The following is a 20,143-nucleotide window of genomic DNA, read 5'->3' as shown; positions in this document are numbered from 1 at the left end:
CAGACTGTGCATTCACTCAGATCTTGCTTTCTATTGGCTTGCCTGCTGCAATTTGCAGCTAATGGTCCAACACCCCCCCACTCCAACCTCCCCTCTTACCCTCACCCACCCCACCCCCATTCCCCTCTCCTACTCTCTCTTTCAGTCACTCTCTCTCTCATTCCAGCCTTTAGGCGTCCTGTTTCAGCTCCTTCGTTTTCAGTCACAATGCTGTGGAGAGGGTGAATGAGTGGGGGGCATTTAGAAGAGCAGTAGGTGGGAGTGGAGTCTGACCGCAGAGGGTCTACTGTTTAAGAGAAAGGGACTTCTCTTTTTCACTCTCTCTCTCTCTCCGTCGCACTCCATCTCTCTCTCTCTCTCTCTCTCTCGCCCCGTACCCCTCTCTTTCTCCTCATTGGCTGCACATCAGCCAGCTCTCTAGGTAGACTCGAGTAAACACTCTAAGAGAACAGAGAGGAGAGGGAAGATGACAGAGCTGTCAGCACTCTGAGAGATACAGACTGGTGAGAACACTTGTCAGGGCTGACTGATAAGGCTCTTCAACGCTGCCTCTGCTTTGGTTTTTCTAGTCTCTGTGTGTGAGGTAAGTCACCTTCTTTACCTGCGTGGAGCTGGTGTGTTTGAATGGGAGCGGAATGAATGGACCGATGGCTTTATGCCATAAAGATTGAGAAAACTGAATTGCAGAGCTTGACAAGTTCATAACCTCAACTACATTCTCTCAGCTTTACCCCCACTTTTATAAATGCTGATGTTAAAACTTTCAGGAGGAATTATTTTATGTTTTAGTCATTTTAATGAAATACACTGAAGGGCTCCAGCTAATGATTATGTCCGTTATTTATTTTGTCTAAAAATACCAAAAAAGTGAAAAATTACAAAAGCAAGTTCAGAGAATGATGGTCTGATGAAATCACTGGTTTTGGCTAACCCTCCTCCAAATGTTGAGTTTACAATATAAACCTGAAAAGGATGCTAACCCTCCAGTATGAAAAGCTAAAACCCACCAGCTTTGACAAGTTTGCTTGATAAATGATTCATGTTATTAACTGATTATTAACATAGCTGTCAATTAACTGGCTGTGTTCATGGCTAGTATATTATTAGTGACCATGCTACTGTACATTGAATGCAATATTCTCTCCTCCAGTGAACAACGTGGGTGATGTTAGTAATAAAAAGATTATTTCCAGTCACCACAGCAGCTTCTGTAATTCATCCTCATGGTTTACAAGTGAAGAGACTGGCTTAATTTTGCTCTTTACTGCATGTACCTGGATGGCAATTATGTTTTATTGTGAAAGTTTTTCCTCTTGCTGGCTATCTTCTATTTATTACCAGCGCAGTTAAAATAGTTATGTCTCCAGAGATGGAAGTCTGTGATGATGTGCTGAATTATTCTGCTTGCATTAGGGCTGATGCTGAATTGTGGTCTGATGGGATAGCAGAGGAGAAATGGGAAGGGTTAGTGTGTCCATACTGTATGTGTGTGAGTGTGTGCTGCTTGCCGGAGTAAGTCCAGCTGTACACTTTATGGTTGCCAGCAGACAGTAGGCTCATGTAACCCAAGAGACAGACAGCTGCTCTGTGTCGGATGCTGCTGGTTATGCTCCTCTCCTAGATCTCCAGCATACACACTGCGGGCTGTAAACTGGCACCCTCACACACACACAGTCATACCCACACACACATTGACTGTGCTTCCCAGGCTCTCCAGGTCAGCTTCACTTGAGTGTCAGTTGTGTTCCACGAGGAGCTGGCAGAGAGAGAAACAGACAATATGAAGGAGAAGATGTTTGACAGATTAATAAATGAACAACTATTCACTGGTATACATCATTTCAGGACTGCTGCCAATTGATTTAATTGTTATTGCCCATCACTTTGTTTGGTTTTGGCCTGATAATTTGGAAAAAGTTCAATGAGCCTAAGTAAATAGTAGCCTTTGTGGTCACAGGCTGGACTGAATGTGAATGTGAGTGTGAAAGAGTCATAACTAACATTACTGAGTCGTGAACTGACTCAGGAGTATGGGACTCAGCAATAGACCACCTGCTAACATTAACAAGCATCAGCCGCCTTAATACTAGTAATACCAGAACAAGTAATACTACTTACCACCTATGATTTCATCTTTTCATTTGTAAGAAAATAAAAGTGCTATATACTATATAAAAAGACAGTCGTGCTTTCAGGTTTCAGCCTCCAGTGCTACTCTTGAATAAAATTGCATTTACACCACAGTGTGAATCGCAAAGACTCCACTGGAGGTTAATAAAATTCTTTAATGTGGGTTAGCAGTTCTTCAAGATAGGGTTCAGAAGGACTGATTGTAGAAGTCACAGAGTGACACTGTATACCCCTGGAGCTGTTTGAGAAAAATCATATCCTCCTGGTGGCTGATCATGGAGCCTTGATGAGCCTTGATGTACATCTTAGTGTAAAACGTTTGAAGGGAGGGAGGAGAAAGGTGAGTGACTCACTGAGGAGAAAGTGTGTGTGTGTGTGTAGACATAGGCAGTGGGCTGTAGTGGAGGAGACCCACAGGATACCAGGGTAGTGTCTGCTGGATGGTAACCATGTACGATGAGGAGAGGGAGACACAGTGAACTAGCCTGGCTCAGGTTCACTACACATGTGACCGTCCATCTGAAATATCTTTTGGGAAATCTTGGTCTAATTTTAATTTATTTTCACAATTTAAAGTTTTATAGACATGTCAAGCATAAGTTTTGCTCATATGACTAACTCTGCATAACAGGCATGCTATCTGATCGTAGGTAGCAGTGCAGGCTCGGTGAATTAATGTTTCATGATGCTTTGGTTATGCGTACAAGTAGCCACTGACGGTGACACTCAGCATAATGAGTGGGAAACCGGCCTTTGTTTGGACAGCTGTTAGCTCCCAATGCCCTACAAGGCTCTTTGAGAGGGTGACTGTCTTTAACCCCACTTAACTCCTCCACTGGTGATGGAGCACAAACAATAATCATGGGTGTTCATGATGACCCAAGCTGGGCATGACTCAGGAGAGATGCAGACATGATCTGTTTGGACTAAATCAGCATCTTCTTTATTTCAGGCTGATTCAGACACCCATTGGCGCCTCCTCTTCTGCCCTGCCCGTTGCTCCTCTTCTTAAACATTGTCACCGGTTTATGGTGAAATGTGTTGCTGGCTCTAGATGCTGTGATGTTCACTGAGATTTAGACAGGTTTGACATAATTTATGGGTACATCTTTGAATAATTTCATCTGGACTGTTCTGTCCAGCGGACATGAACACCTGTGCTCCAGATGGTTCTCAGTATGTGAGTGTAGTAAACGCAGTGACATACACCACATTATTATCATTTTTGCCAGGCAGTTGCTTGGGATACTGCATCTGCTATATCCTTGCCAGAAGGGTATCAATCATTTTTGGGAATCACTAAGTTTATATAAAACTATGTCACTTTTTACATATTTAGTTTCTGAATTAAATTATTCTTGTCTTAAATTCAGCTTATAGTACACCTTCTTTCCTCCATTGGTTTTGTGTTTAAATAAATGTTTGTAAGGCTCGCAATTCGCAGCTCTGAGTGCATTTTCCCCACAAAAATCACCACAGTCTTTTCCTGTGTCTCAGTCCACCCCAGTCAGATTAGTCATTAGCACAGGACAAAGACCCCCCTCAAAGAAATCCACTGTTTTAGCATCCCAGATGGTTTTTAATCCTCCTTTGATGATAATGTGTGACAGGAAAGGAGTGGAAGTTTTGGAGCTGTGGGATCCTGGATGCCTTTGTTTCGCCCAGCCCTCCAGTGGGTCAGCCAATAGATGAGCACATGTGGTAGACACTTCGCTCTGACACTTTGCCTCCACTGGTGACCTTGCATATTGTATATGGTGTGAGCTATAATGTTCTTGGAACAAGATGGGGACTCTTTGAGAGGGGCAAAACAATTCAAACTGGGGAAAATGGCTAAAAATGGGGAAGCCAATGAAGTGCCAGCCATGGCACCGGGGTCATTAGACTTATACAAGTGTATGAATGGAAGGCACTCTCAATTTGGACACACAACATGCTTCAGGCTTTCAACGCAGACAAGGACAAACAGATGTCTGGGTATCACAGCCAACATGCTTGCTTCATTTTTAGTTGAGAGAAAAATCCTTTCCATTCACTTAGAATGGAATCAACCAATAAACCTCCAGTATATAGTGGTGAAATATGCAGTCTTCGAAAGGCCTTGAAAAGGGTCACTAGGTATGTTTGTTAGAAGTATCATTCAGTCTTTAGGTAAGTCTTTCTGAAAGATTTCCATACTAAGTTAAACCCAATGTTGGAAGTGACAGTCATGCAAAATAAGTCACCTAAAGCTACTTATGAGAGTGCAAGGAGATTGTGATCTCACCTTGCAGCTGACTTAGTATCTGAGAGGCAAGGTGTTAGTTACGAGCCCCAGAAGTCGACATCAGTAGGCCTACCTCGGTGTAACATTACAACACAGGCAGCAGCCAGGTACAAGCCTGATTTTATAGTAATTGCAGAGCAGTGTAAAGGCAGTCGAGAGGGGGTAGACTGGAGACCTATGCAATTACAAGGGTTTGAAGAAAACAGCAGGTGGATGTGATGCAAGGGCTGCATATGAGGCTGCCAAGACTCCACACCACACAGGGGTTAGGCTAATAAACAGTATGTCACCAGCACCCAGCATGTTAAAAAAGCTCATGAACAATGACTAGCATCCAACCTCTCCATCTGGACCCAGTGAGAACAGCAGAACAAGATGGAGGCACCACAGGGGACGAGACATAAAGAATATTGATGGGCCTCACAGAGAGACATAGGTCAAATCACAAACTCACAAATTCAAACTGAATTGAGATTTGTCTGTCTGCTGTATGACTGGCCCAGTGCACACTCTTGTTTGCCCAACATTTGTTTTCTCCATATCTTAGTGTCAAAGTCGGAAATTGGGTTTGGTTGAAGAAATAGACTTTATTGGGGCGGTATCAATCAGACATGTCAGCTCTGGCTCCAAATCACTGGCGGGTCCCTTGGCAGAGAGCTCTCTCACAGTATCCAGATTAGTGTTTCTGCCGGTATCTCAGACCCAGCCTCCCCATCCGCCTTATCAGCAATGAACACACTAACCCCCACCACTCCCCCGCTATCTGTGTCATCAGATCCACTGGGGTCACATTGGAGAGCCAGTGAGCGCAGCCTTGGTTTGATGAAACCAGTCTTCTTTTCATCTATCAAAAACGGTGTATTTCCCATTTAATTTCTATTTTGCAAGTCAAATTATTATAATTTTTTAACCATGTGGGAAATAATAACAGAGGGAGCTGGAGGGAAATTACTGATATGCCACTGATTTCAGTGCCTTCAGTCAAATTTGTTTGGTGAGTAGGGATAGAAAGATTTTATTGTCTAAAGGGAAAGAACTGTGGAAAACCTTGGTCGGAGGTTAAATAGAATAGCTGTATGTATATCTACTGTAATTGTATATTGTTGCATGCATTTACACTCATCAGCAAAACCATACTTTCCCTGGCTATCCTAAAGTGTCATCGGGACCTTAGTAAAATAATCCTCTAATTCTACTGGGGCTTCCAAATTCATTACATTTACTCTATAGAAAAATATGAATAGTTATTTTCACAGTCATTACTGAAGTTGTCTCCATTTGTCAAGTTATTTTCTTGAAATAATTGAAACAACCTACCAGTGCAATGAAAATAAGAAAGTCACTTTTGGCTTTTCCCGTTTAGGGGTCGCCACAGCGAATTGTCACACTGACAACTTGCATGTTGACATGTGGCACATGTTTTATGCCGGATGCCCTTCCTGACGCAACCCTCACTTGAACCCGGGTCGCAGCGGTGAGAGCGCTGTGCCTTAACCACTAGCCTACCAGGGACGGCTTTTTACCAGTGCAATGAAAATATTTAAACATATTTCCAACTTAATATTTTCACCTTCTTGTTCTAAGAAAACAAGACTTTAGAGCACAAATTATTTATTATTTTCTAGACAGCATTCAGAGAGCTCAAACCTCCACCAAGACAGATCAATTTCCCCATAATTCCATTACACCAAAAAGCAATATTGTCATAATAGTTTGATCCTACTAATGTGATTCTTTGACCATGAAAACCTGCTGGCATTTGGAATAATACCAAAATAATTAGTAATTTGAAAAGTCTTGAAGAAGAATGATATTTCACTAAGGTCAGTTTTCTTCAGAATTCATTACGATTCATATCACTACACTTTGAAGATACGTGATATCTGTTCACATCCTACTGATTGCCTCACAGTAGAGAGTGGATACCTGAACCAGACCCGATGAGATGGTTATGGTCCGACAGCCCTGATAACATGCATTGTCAGCACACTGACGGCCAGTTCTGGGAGTAAATATAATATTTGTACGTAATGTGAGCCCTCAGATAGCCCCCTCCCTTTCAGTCAATCATATGCTAGTCTTGTAAATGCAGTCTCAGGGAGGGCACACTGAAATGATCTGGAATGATGGCTTGGATGCAGGTGTTTTCCATGTTTATTGCCTACTACGCCTCCACTGATCCTGATATCACGGGTGAAGTAGAAGGCATTGCTTCATTTGCTATTAGCAGGTACCACAGCAGCAGGGGACTGTCTGTCTACAGCCGGGGGGAGCCTGTCAGGGATTGAGCTGGCACTGGTGGCCACAATGGCTCTGCCAGGAGTGTGGGCCTCTATCTGGTTTACGAGACCTATTTGATCCTATGGCAGATAATGGAGTGTATAAGTTAAAACTCACAGGTGACATGGAAACAGGCAATACTGATAGAAACTGCACTGGAGAAGAAAGTGCAGAGATGTGTTACATCACTCCTGACTGATTTGTTGTCTTTAATTGACAAGGTACTCACATCACCGTTGTTGTCCTCTTTGTTTATCTTTATCGGTCTATGAGAGGCCATCACTAAATGATGACCACAGGCAACACAGACATGCACAGAGGAGTGAGATGTTTTAAAAATATCACATGAATTCCAATCTGAACATTTTGATAGCAGTTGCATAGTCAGAGATCAGATATGAATCAGATCTAGGACCACATATACAAGTGCCCCAGATCTGATTTGAAAAAAAAAAATCCAATTTAGTTTGATCACATTTGTGTGAAAAGATCAGAACTGGGCCACTTCAGCCAGTAATGTGAATAGAGCTTTCAAATACTTCTTCCTCCACTGCTGGGAAGTAACATTCACCAAGAAGCCATGTGTTCTGGTGAACTGAAAACATAAGTCAGCTGATTTTGGAATATATTTAGAGCTGTTAATCTCCTAGCAGAATGAATGACAAAGCAAAGGAGAGAGACTGAACGCATAAAAAAGTCTTCCCCTAGTATTTTATTTCCATCTACACCAATATAAAATCTGAACTTATCAAATACCAACAGCCAAACAGATGTTGTAACAACTGTTTTCAATAACTGCATCATTTAAATATATGGATGAGCTTTGCAATACACTGATGTTTCCTGTCAGTCTCTACCAACATGACACACTGCTTGTCACTGTAACATCCTCAAACACAGCTGTAATGCTGAGTGCTTGTTGCAGAGGGTGCTGATGTCCTGAGTTCATATAATAGGATCTGTAGGGGGGCAGCTGCACAGCCAGGGAGCAGGATGACCAAAACATCTGGATCTGCAAGGAGGGACACAGGAGACATGTGGAGGAAAAAGAGAAGTTGGAGTTCTGACAGCACAGACTAGCTGCTGGAGCATTTACGCAAACAGCTTTTATTAGATATTTATAGAAACGATTCCTTGTGCATTAGCCGGCTTGGATGAAGGCTAATTGGTGTTACAGAAACATGCCTCAATACAAATGAGGCATGTTTCTGTTTTGTTCTGGTGCCAGTGACTGCACCCAAACGTTTTCATTTGATACAGTGTGTAGACATGGTGGGCACATCCTCCATGCCAGAACACAGGCTACAGGTTACATGCGCGCACAGTCTTTGTTGTGAGCTGGTGGCTATGCCCAAAGTGCATTTACTACATATGTGGTCTATGCAAACCTGTGACTGTCATAGTACAGTACATACAGTACATATGTACATAAAGGAAACATTTTTCTCACTCACTTCCACTTTCGCAACTCACCTTCCTTCCCATTTTTTCTACATTTTTCTATCCTTTCTTTCCCCTTTCATGCAGGAGGTCCACCAGTGCTTTAGAGTGGTGCGGATCCTTGAAGCTTTTCTCTCCAAACCTCAATTCATAACCAAGTCTATACCAAGCACCATTTTTCTCTCATACACTGAGGGCGGGCCCTAGCTAGTGAGATATCGAACAAGTGGACGCATACAAAACTGTGTGCATACATGTATATTGTGTGTGTGAACCCAGCCTTGTCTTAACCGCTCAGTCTTTTCCCCCTCAGTGAAAAAAGTGGAAGCTGATTGCTACTCAGTCTGGTTCTCTAACACTGCACGTCTTCAGCTGCTGTTGGCGTTTTGTGCAGTTCAGCACAACAGCAAAAGTGGCATCAGTTATAAAAGGCAAAAAGAGAAAGATAGTGTGAGTCTTCCAGAGCCTGAGATAATTTAAAACATTTAACAAACCTTTTCTGAGGAGCAGCACCAACTGTACCATCCATTGTGCATCAAGCAGTTGACTCAAGCTCGGTTGCGTTCTGGAAATTCATTTCTGTGTTTGATGATTATAACTCCCAGCCACAATGCTGTCCTCAGCAACTCGTTGTATCCCAGCTATGACTTTGGTGGAGATATGAGATCCAAATCAATATTCACCTGCTATATCTCAGGACATATAGGGGAGGTTTCTTTCACCTTGCAGTTCATTGTTGTTGCGGCTACATTGTGATAAATATGATTGTTAGCCATGTCAGTCCTGGCGGGTTGGTGGCTGTTTGGGGATGTGAGATAGGCCTCAAAGGTTCGACTAGAAAAATACATTTCTTTCATGATTCTCGACATGAAAGTGAGCGTTTGTGATTGAGGACCACTTCCTGGTCATTTTCTCATGTTACAATGTGGCAGTATCTCAAGGTGAAAAGAAGCCCCAGCCAATAACCCTTCATTCAGTGCTCGCATCAGCGACCCAGATTTGGATTCTGTGCCAAAGAAGGCAAGCTGATTTTTTGTCATGGGTGACCTAAAAAACTAGGCAAGCTTGATAAATTCTTCAGAAATGAAGAGAAAGCATGAGCATCCTATGAGACCCGTTTAACATACAGTCCTGGGACTTGAGTTGTAGTTGTAGTCAATGAATATTTACAGCTTTTACACACCAAGTGGGGCAGCCTGCCTCATTATTCACTTTGTTTGTTGTTGACTTACCAGAAGGATGCTGTGTTGTCTGTTCACACTGCTGCCATTATCTACTGACAGTTCACAAATCTTTTTTTAAATAAAATCTCTGACTTCTTAATAATTTACAGTAGCACTGACATTGTAAACACTAATAACACTTCTCTTTCTTTTATGCCAAACAAAGGTCATTTTCTCTTCAGAACAGCTTCAGACAACCACTGCTGAATGCTTTCCAAGTCAGAGTTTTCTGTTCTGATTTATCTTGGACCTGCCATATGATTACATTTGTCAGCGTGGGTCCCTGGCTGAATTTGAAAGAAATCCAGACTTCTGCATAAGTTATCTCCACAGACAGAAACTCTGCTCATCAGTCTCTCAACCGACCAAAGTAAGACTTGTGTCTAAAAGACGGGAGACAGTAGGAGGAAAAGATAATACTGGTAAAGTAATCATCCATTCAGGATTTTATTTAACAGGGGTGTCCAAATGCAGTCAAGATCAGTGATAACTGATAGACCGCTTTAATAAGACAGACCTTTACATGCCATGTTGGGCTGGGGGCATCTAGTAGTTTACAGGGTTTGCCCTGACTGGACCATCATGGTATTACTCTGATATTGTTTAACTTTCTGGATGTCATTTGTGTGAAATATATCTGTTCTCTTGATTTACTCTGGGATTATTCTCAACTTACACAACATAGCACTGAAAAATGAAGCAGCACCTACAGTAGGGAGATCCTGGAAAACTTTACAAAGACGGAGGGAGTTCCTGCTGCTTGAACTCTTTGGAAGTATGATGATTTTTACATTAAACTAATGTGAAAATCAGAGATGTACAGTATGAGAGGCATGACTTATGTAAAGAGGCACTAAAGCGAATTTTAGGTTCCTTAGATGTCTCTGTTTGCTTTGGACTGTACACATAAAGGAGTTTATTTTTGCTTAAGGAAGGTTTGCACATATCACTCCCATGAATTTTAGCTGCAAGTTGTCAGTGTTAAAGACTTGTTTTAACTAGACTGTTCTCACTACAGAAAAGATAGCGTTAGTCATTTGGGACCTATCTTAAAGTAACCTATCTTAATGTTTTCTTGTGTTAATTACAAGCAGCCTTGTAAAGCTCGCAGTCCGTGTGCGTTTTTGGGCTACACATAAACAAACATATTTGGTGGTCTTTTTGATACATTCTTGTAGCAGTAAATTTTTTCATTAAACAGATAAGGATTTTGTTAGTAGTTCATATAGTTTTCTTTTGGACTGACTAACCAGCTTGTTTGATGCTCAGGTAGGCCAGTTCAGTTGTTGAGATCTGGGTGAGGTGATAACATTTACTTGTATCTTTGGAGAATCAGAATTTAAACCTTATGTAAGGGATAGATCATAAAACATCATATGAACCATTTTTGTAGTAGTCAAATGCATTTTGGAAGGCTCTGAAAAACTGTGTCATGTCAACAGAGGTGCCTGATCAGAAAACGCTCATATGAGTGACTGTGATGGTGAATACAAAGGTATGGGTTTGGGTAAAGATTAGGGTTCAGGTGAAGGGTTAGGGTCAAAGTTTTGGTTTAGGGATGGCAGTCTGGCACATGCCTTCACTTTAATCCTGAAGCAATAACACAAAAACATTTATGACAATGAGAGGTCCACTCATTTTTGAAAGATATCCTACCTGGATCTTTAAAGCATTTCCAGCTCTTCACTGTGAGGGGTCTAGTGTTTATTTTAGTGTTTCCCTGGCACTGTTTTACAACAGGGTACTTTAGATTAGTTGCACCAAATACGTATGTGCCAGTAGGTTTACCCTGGTACAGTTCTTCTCACATTCAACCACAAGGCAGCCAAAAAACACTCTTACTATTTGAGACGCTAACTATAGTGCAAAACCAAGTGAGGGAAGAACAAAGCAAAGCAGTCAGATTGTATCAAGTCCATGTCCACACTGCCAGCAGCCAGCTACATTAGCATAGTGCCATGGCCACAGCGTGTCCACGAAGCAAGTCTAAACAGAAGGATCAACTCTGTGTTTCTCAGGGTCTTACTCAGATTCTCCTATTGTTATTGTTGTGCTTCATTTTAAAGACTAGTTGTTGGCAGCTAAGAAGGGAAAATGTCAACCCAAACTATTTCTCAGACTCTGTGGAAGCTTCCTCTCTTAATCTATTTTTGAATAATGCTGAGTTTTGCCAGAGTCACAGACTGTCACACAAAGCCCACTTTGGTCTCTCGGGGTTGCCTCGCTCAGAGGTCCATGTGGAGAGCAGCCAGTCCCCAAAGTGAGAAAGCCAACCAGCCGCCCAAAACTAAAACCTTAGCACCAACTCAAAGCAATTTTCTGGCTATTTTGTGATTTTAATCCCTAGTTTGTGATGCTTGGACACAGTGGAGTGACTGTATTGGTGTGTGTGGACGTGCATGTCTGACATTGCTTTTTATCAAATGAAGAATGAGAAGGGGGTCTTTGGACCCCTGAGGACCCAGATCCATAGTGTTCTCATCAGCGAGCTACATTAGCACTTTTACAGTCTACCCATCATGGAAGCGCTCATCCCTGCGTGTCTAATCAGAGGGCTGGGGAGGCCTGGGAACAGTGGGGGTTGAAGCCTTGGGATTTCTCCGAGCTGAGCTTATCTGTCTGCTTACTCAGTCACACATCAGGCCAGGGTGAGGACTGAGCACCTCTTCTGTGAATGTCACTTGCTGTCTCCCTGCTCCTGCACATATTAGAATCAGAATCAGCTTTAGTGGCCAGGTATGTTGAACACACAAGGAATTTGACTCTCAAACAAGAAAAGGAATGTTCCTATTTGCTGGGCATATTAAAAATGGCCAGAAAAGATGCAGTGTGCTTTCACTCCTCAGTTTGAGTAAGTCAGGTGTAGTGGAGGAAATTAATCCCCTTCATACACATTCCATCTCGGGGCTGGAGAATGCTGTCTGCAGTCATGCATTTTCATGTCTGCTTATCCAGACGTTTCTATGTTGGCTGGTAACAGCTGTTGTTAACCTTTCCAAGGCACACAATGGTTTTATTAGAAATAGGAAATAATCGGTGTCATCATCTCTGACAAGATGGGCTAAAAGGTACTGAGACCTACACTTTGAAATACAAGAAGCCTATTGGCGTGTATAGAATCTACATTCAGAATGTTGTTTTCAGTACTGACAGGCCAGGAATTTTGTGTTTCATGTCTTACCACATTTTCACCACCCTTTCTGGATATTTAATCTACCACACCCAGAATTACATACAGCAACCTGAATATTTAATCTAACACTGAGCTCAAACAGCAGGTAATAACATGAGGTTTTAAGGCTGGCTTTTATGTGACTACCTCAGCACATCTTTCCAGCAGACCTTTTAAAGGAATCATGCCTCAGAAGGTTAAGAGCAACAAGAATCATGTTACAGCACTAGACGAAGCCCAGTAGCCGTAAGGAGAGCAGTCCGGGAATGTTGACCTACTGGTTTGTGGGTAGCAGGGAAGTTTGTGCAGACCTTTGTTCTTTACAAGAACCCCACAGATGGCAGGCGCAGTTATTATTCTCTCAGTCTGAGTTGTGGTCTGCACTGCAAAGTAAAGAGGAGGCTCCGTGCAGGTGTTGCAGGGCTCTTTGTGGCACCTTTCTCAACACTGTGACAAGAAAAAGCAGATCCCCAAGGACACGCGCTGCCCCTGCCGTAGTTGCTGGTCGCACTACTGAGTGTCTACTGTACTTTACTGAGAGCAGAGGGGTTAAATGGGCAGAGGCAGCAGCAAGACAGGAAGTGGCCTTTTGTTAGGGGCAACAGAAGAAAGGTAATTGCTTTTTTAGTGGGATACTGTATTTCACCTCAGATACAGTATGGCCACTGGTGGGGATGTATTGTAAGTGTGTGTGTGTGTGTGTTCACACAATTATGTGAATTCCTCTGTGCTATTTGTGGTTATTAGGTACTTAAAAAAAACTATGAGACAAAGAAATGTGTCCTGAGAGTAAATTCTTTGTCAAAATGAATCTTCCTCATTGTTTCCTTCGGTCTGTACTTTTATTTACTTTGTAGGTCTGAAGAGAGAAACACAAATTTGATACCTGAGTAGCTGCTACATCATCAGAAGCCACAAAGCGAGGGCGTCATCATGTGGATGAAAGGTTTTCTTTTAGGCTGCGTGACTGTGGCCTTACTGCTTCAGCTCTCCAAGGCTGGCCTGGTGAAGAAAGTCATCCGCCATCGCAGAGAGGCCCTAGTGCCCAAGAAAACCCAAGAAAACCTCACCCTACCCCACCCAGACCAGCCAGTCGTGTTCAACCACGTCTACAACATCAATGTCCCCTCTACGTCCCTCTGCTCCGTGGACCTGGATTCACCTGGAGGCACTGAGCTCAAACATAAGAGCGCCCCAGTGGATATGCAGAGCAGGGAGCATATGGAGCACATGGTGGATGGTGACAATCAGATCATTTTCACCCACCGCATCAGTATCCCCAAGCAGGCGTGTGGTTGTGACAACCAGCTGCCAGACATGAAAGACATCCTGAACAGGCTGGAGATGCTGGAGTCAGAGCTGTCTAGTCTGAGGGAGCAGTGCAGCAGTGGGGCAGGCTGCTGTGGAGCTCAAATTACAGGTATACCTTTTACTGTGTGTGCTGTACTGTAGTTAATGTGTTCTAAAGACAGTGGCAATGGCTCCGGTTTATGTAGCCAGTCTCCTGTGAAATCCAGTTCTAACATGCTTCCAGTAAATTACTGTATGTTTGAAAAAAGAATGGTCATGAATGATTATTTCAAATGAGGGAAGAAATACAGCACAATTTTAAAAGCCTCCCTGCGTAGTATTTTTATATTATAGCAATGGCTTTGCACATTATAGACCATAAACTACACATCTGCTGTATTATACATTACATTTGCTATATTTTACATTGCTGCCATTAGGAGGCATTGGTCATTATATGTGGGAAGGCTATCTCATGAGTTTGATTTAAATAATATCTGCATGCTTTCTTCTCTGTTTCAGTTGTTCCTCACCCAATGTCCCTCCCACTCTGTCTGTCAGCTGTATGCCTTGCTTGCTAGCACTCTTCCTTTCCAGTGGATTGGCCTTCCCATTCCCTAAACTAATAATAATAATAATGATTATGGTAATAATAAGAATAAGAATAAGAATAAAAACACTGCTCAAGAGAGAATATACAGCAGCAGAATGCCCACTAACTCCTTCAGCTGTTGACCAGTTTATCCAAACAGTTCAACAGTTCCAACACCAACACAAGATCTGCTGACAGCCTGAATGAAAACAAAAAATACATTAAATAATTCACACCTTATTAAAGCAGAATCTTGATTGAGGCTGTTGCATCATAAGTATCCACAACCTGTTCAGGTTTAATCATAGTTTTAATCTTAGTTATGTCGCCCTTAATATACAGAAGTGACAATGAAGAAAGTCTCTTGTGTCCAGTTGTTGTTCTCCTCCAGCTCTGAACCTGCCAAGTTGCCAGAAGAAGTCTCTCACATGTTGTTGTCCCCAGTGGCAGCCAATCTGAGAACCTTGGTGAAGTTTGGGTAAAACCCAGTCAAAACAGCAGCTTTAAGGCTTTCCAAAGGGACATTATCTGAATTCAGTCTTATCAAGGTCATTTCAGCATAGGCCAGGTCAGCAGTGATGGTGAGAGTTGAAAAATAATGTTTGGGACATTTGAGACAGCATCTACACTCCCTGCAATTTGCATTGTTTTATTTGAGAAATGTTTGTGAAAAGCTCCAATCATTGCATCAATTACAGGATAGAAGAGATGTCTAACCCATCTGTCTTTCAGGCTGTCAGCATCAGAGGCATGACACTCTGACTGTGCACTCAACAACACTGGAAGCTAATGCAGCTGGCTTCTGTATGGGGTGTTTGTGTCTAGTTGATTCCTTATCTGTGACAGATATGACTCACAGAGAGAGAGTATCTCCTGCCAGATACTTTCCCAGCAGTTTCTCATATCCATCAGTCCCTTCATGCTGACCTGTATAACTCTGGAAGCTTGAGCAAGAGTTGCATCACTATTTTGGATTGCCTGGGATGCAACATGTATGAGACTCAGTGTGTGGTGGAACACAATAAGACACATACAATTCTAGCCTTGTCACACAGTGAAGCAGACCAGGCTTCAGTAATCCTGTGATATGGGGGCACTGAAAACTCAGAAAGAGCAGTCATAATCGACCACTGAATTCCTCACAGCTACCACATTCTGACTCTTACATGCCCATGTTATGTCACTGTAGGCCAACATGTCTGTTTGCATGCTCAGCTGCTTTTTTTCTTTTCTATTCAATTTATATACATGCACTTTTTTCACTTTTTGATGCACTGGCAAAGCAAGTTTAGAAACGAGCAACTGCAAAACCACACTGTGTGTAACTCCACCAAAGAGAGAGAGACAGAGCCTGGGGATAAACTACATTCACTCTGTCATAAAAGTCCCAAGTCTCTTTAAGTGTATTCTTGGGCTGTATGTTGTGTATGTACACACTGATTTATTGAATGACTTTTAAATGACTTTGTCTTGCTCCAGGTGAGGTGTCCACAAAGCCTTATTGTAATGGCCGTGGGAACTGGAGCACTGATACCTGCAGTTGTGCATGTGAACCTGGATGGAAAGGCTTGAACTGCACTGAACCTGAGTGTCCTAATGACTGCCAAGACCAGGGTCGCTGTGTAGATGGCAAGTGTGAATGCTTTGAGGGCTTTGGTGGGGATGACTGCAGTATTCAGCTCTGCTTGCTGGACTGTGGTGACAATGGCCATTGTGTCGACGGGTCCTGTCTCTGTGATGAGGGCTTCATCGGGGAGGACTGCTCCCAGACCAACTGCCCCAACAACTGTCTGGGCCGTGGACACTGTGTAGAGGATGAGTGTGTTTGTGACGAGCCATGGACGGGCTACGACTGCTCTGAACTTATCTGTCCGAATGACTGTTATGACCGCGGACGCTGCATCAACGGCACCTGCTACTGTGAAGAGGGCTACAGTGGGGAAGACTGCGGCGATCTCACTTGTCCTGGCAACTGTAACAACCGTGGCACGTGTATGAATGGCCAGTGTGTGTGTCAGGCTGGCTACAGTGGAGAAGACTGCTCAAAGCTCACCTGTCCCAAAAACTGCAATGAAAGAGGCCATTGCTTCAATGGAAAGTGCATCTGTGATCCAGGATTTGAAGGTGAAGATTGCTCTATCCTGTCATGCCCTGAGAACTGCAGCAACAAGGGCCAGTGCATCAATGGAGAATGTTTATGTGACATAGGATACCAAGGTGAAGATTGTAGTGAGCTGTCCTGCCCCAATAATTGCCAAGACCGGGGCCAGTGTGTTAATGGGCATTGCATATGCGACAAGGGTTATACTGGGGAGGACTGCAGTATCAAGACTTGTCCCAAAGACTGCATGGGACATGGAGAGTGTGTGCATGGCAAGTGTGTGTGCTTCACAGGCTTCAGAGGTAATGACTGCAGTGAGATGACCTGTCCCAATGACTGCCTGGACCGTGGCCACTGCTTGAACGGACAGTGCGTATGTAATAAGGGTTTCACTGGTGAGGACTGCAGTGAGAAGACATGTCCCAAAAACTGTCTAGACAACGGTTACTGCGTTGATGGCAACTGTGTGTGTTATGAGGGTTTCACTGGACCAGACTGCTCCATACTGACCTGCCCAGGGGACTGCCAGAACCAGGGACGCTGTCAGGACGGTGTGTGTGTCTGTGATGATGGCTTCATCGGAAAGGACTGCTCTGAGGGTAAGAATGACCAGGCAAACATACAGTACAGCTTTCAACAGCTTTGTCACAGAATTTAATTAGAAAATAATTCTTAGGCTACAGTCTACATGATTTTACTCCATGCAGTTTGCCACAATTTGTTTTTAATTTATTACTGGTAGGTAGAGAAAATTTCAAATTCTACTAATTTACTTAAATCTACAATAACAATTTTTGGACACCTGGGGATGCAGTAAGGTTGGTATTGCTAATCCAGCTGACACTGAGCAACTGTAACATTCATTCTGAGTCTTGTCTGCCAATCTGATCCAAGTGTACAGTGGGTTTATCAGCACCTTTTCACAGAAATCTGCTGCCTGCTGCTGATAAAATGGAACTAAACTGTGAAGTTGGCTGCCATATAACAAAACAAGCTGAATGAGGCTAAGCTGCTTTATAGAGCTAACAGAAACTGCAGAGTTGGCTGATCATTGTCTGTGGATTAAAACTTTCACATTATACAAAGTCTTTTGACCCAATATTCATTTAAAACTATTCATTATTGTGGCTTTTTGAATGTAACAACCTACGCAAAGACACCCACATGCCATGATTTCACACAGACATAATTTGGGAGACTGTGTAGCTCATGCTACATCTCCTGTGTTCAGAGCAGCGCATTAGCAGAAGAGTAGCAGCTTCACTTCTTTGTCTGGGTACAGACAAGATGGCAGACTTCTGACCTGGACAGGAAGCTGGCGATATTAGCCAGAAGCTGTTCACCTTGGCCGGTTTACTGATATGCTTACAGTTGGGTTACTGACAACAACCTAAAAAGTACACACAAGTTAAAGGATACACAACTAATGAGGATGACCTCATACAAGCATGAAAAAAATGGTTAAGGAATGAGAATGTGGACAGAGACTAAAAGAGAGCCAAGCTTAGTTGTCCAGCAAATCAAAACAGCAATAGAAATTCATCTGCTAAGACATAGTCAGGTAAGTTTAATATGCTCATTGACTTCCAGCTCAGTGCTGTCTGAGAAATTGACAGGTGGTTTTCTAAGGTGATAAAAAGAAAAGGGGATAAGACACTGCTGAGGTGATCCAATATATGTTGCTGTACTTCCACAAAAACAGCCATTCACTGGAGCCCTCTGCTACCTCTTAGTCAGAGAATCTAAAATCCGTAAAACAAGTGAAAAGGTGTGTCTGAATGTTCAGGAAGGGGTGGCATGAGTTTCACACAGACAGAGAAATTGGAGCATTCAGGGAAGGAAGGAGAGAGAAACAGAGATAGCTAAAAGAACCTAACAAATTTAAAACACACTTTTTAAGTTAAAACTGTCAAAAGTAATTGGCAAAATATTGGGACCCTTAGTCTAATGTTTGGTAGCACAGCCTTGTAACACAACCACTGCAATCAATCACTGTGTGAGACTTCTCAGCTCTTATTGAGCAAAGCGCTGCAGTTCCCTCGGGCTTGATGGGTCTCTTCTCCAACTGTGAGTTTCAGCTCTTTCAATTGATCTTCACTGGGATTAAGATCAGGACTCTTAGCAGGTCTCGTCACAATGGTCTGTGTTTTTTTTTCTCATGTATTCTTGGTGCTTTTAGATGAAGGTTTTAGGTTATTATTCTGTTTGATGAAACATGAGCTGTGACTGAGACAAAGCTCTCTGACAATGGTCAGTGTGTTTTGCTCCAGAATGTCTGGATAATGCATGGATAATCATAAACACTGCCCCATAAATAAACATGCAGTTTAGGAAACTCCAGTCAGATATGTATATTTCTCTATCAAAAGCTGGCTCTTCCTTCATAGAGCCCAAGTTCATTCAGAGAGTAAGGGATGACTGAACACCTTGATTTGGAAGCTCAGCTTATATAAGGATAACAACTTTATTTGGCCAAGCATGTTACACACACAGAACTGGTACAGAACCGAGGCAGCCATCTGCGGCGCCAACTCACACCAATGGCTCTAACCATTGGGGGCAACTTGGGGGTTCAGTGTCTTGCCCAAGGATTTGACATGTGGAATGCAGGCACGTGATTTGAACCACCAACCCTCTGGTTAGGAGACTGTTGCTCTACCCACTGAACCACAGTCACCCCATATCTGTTATGAGGTTTTTCTTGGTTATTTCTCCACCATTCAAACTATCCTATTCAGTCTGGAATTAGTTTTCCTCCTGTTGTTCAGTGTGAGGCAAATATGGATCAACAGCTATGAGCAATTTAAGAGATATTTGTCTTGAACTGGAGAGGTAAAACTTTATGAGGGAGATTTTCTTTTGTCTTTGTTCTTTTGATTTTCAAATGTCTTCTGAATGACTGTTCATAGAGACAAAGATAAAGTAATGAAAACTTTGAGGCCTCTGTTTTCCTGCTAGAAAAATTCCTGTGAAAGTTCAGATACATTTATTCTGCAGTATTCCTCTGGTACTGTACTTCTATTGTTTGCACTATGTAGACCTATATGAATATGGTCAAACAGTGTTGATGGGCATCATAACGCATTGTCTGTTCTTACGGGATGCAGCCAGAGGTGATCTGCAGTCAGTGTCTGGGAATCACACACCAGGGACAAAATTCTTTACACACACATCCACATAACAACTACAAAGCAGCTTGAGAGCCAAGAAAAACAACACACATACTGTTACACAGCAGGTAAAGTCAGTCCGACCTCACTGTGGCTGCTGTCACTGTTAAGTTACAATTTCTTCAAACAAACAAGTTTCACACAGACATACCTTTCTTATTACTGTGATGATATATGTTGTGTTTTTGCATTTTATGGTGGTTTGATCAGCTTTGAAAACTGGCTGTGCACTCTAGCAGACCACAGTCAGTTTCACCAGAAATGCAATGATTACAATTGTATTATTTTGCAAACATGGAAACATTTGTAAGGTTACATGAGAGAGACCCGTGGATTTCAGACACTAATGCAGCTGTGAGTAAATGATGCTATATAATTTCTGCTGGTTACTGGACCAGGGACTTTCTTTCTTCTATGCACAAATGCTGGTCAGTGATATTAGCATTGAGTGAAAATTTATGTGCAGTACTTCTACATAA

The 20,143-nt window shown here is 42.6% G+C and overlaps 1 protein-coding gene across 2 annotated transcripts in view; it reads left to right on the top strand.

The window, feature by feature from the left end:
* Positions 1-223: 223 nt before the first annotated feature.
* The window catches only part of tncb (tenascin Cb), a 49,862-nt gene continuing 29,942 nt past the window's right edge, over positions 224-20,143 (top strand). For both annotated transcript variants that reach the window (XM_020599189.1, XM_020599188.1), the window contains exons 1-3: positions 224-583; positions 13,369-13,931; positions 15,873-17,093. In XM_020599189.1, the coding sequence (XP_020454845.1) occupies positions 13,445-13,931; positions 15,873-17,093 (1,708 nt within the window). In that variant the 5' untranslated portion in view covers positions 224-583; positions 13,369-13,444. The remainder of the gene's footprint in view (positions 584-13,368; positions 13,932-15,872; positions 17,094-20,143) is intronic.

Source organism: Monopterus albus, unplaced genomic scaffold (assembly GCF_001952655.1).
Source record: "Monopterus albus unplaced genomic scaffold, M_albus_1.0 scaffold40.1, whole genome shotgun sequence".
Taxonomy (NCBI): Eukaryota; Metazoa; Chordata; class Actinopteri; order Synbranchiformes; family Synbranchidae; genus Monopterus; species Monopterus albus.
The sequence above is the reverse complement of the archived record's forward strand: the minus strand, read 5'-3'. Positions and strand labels throughout refer to the sequence as shown.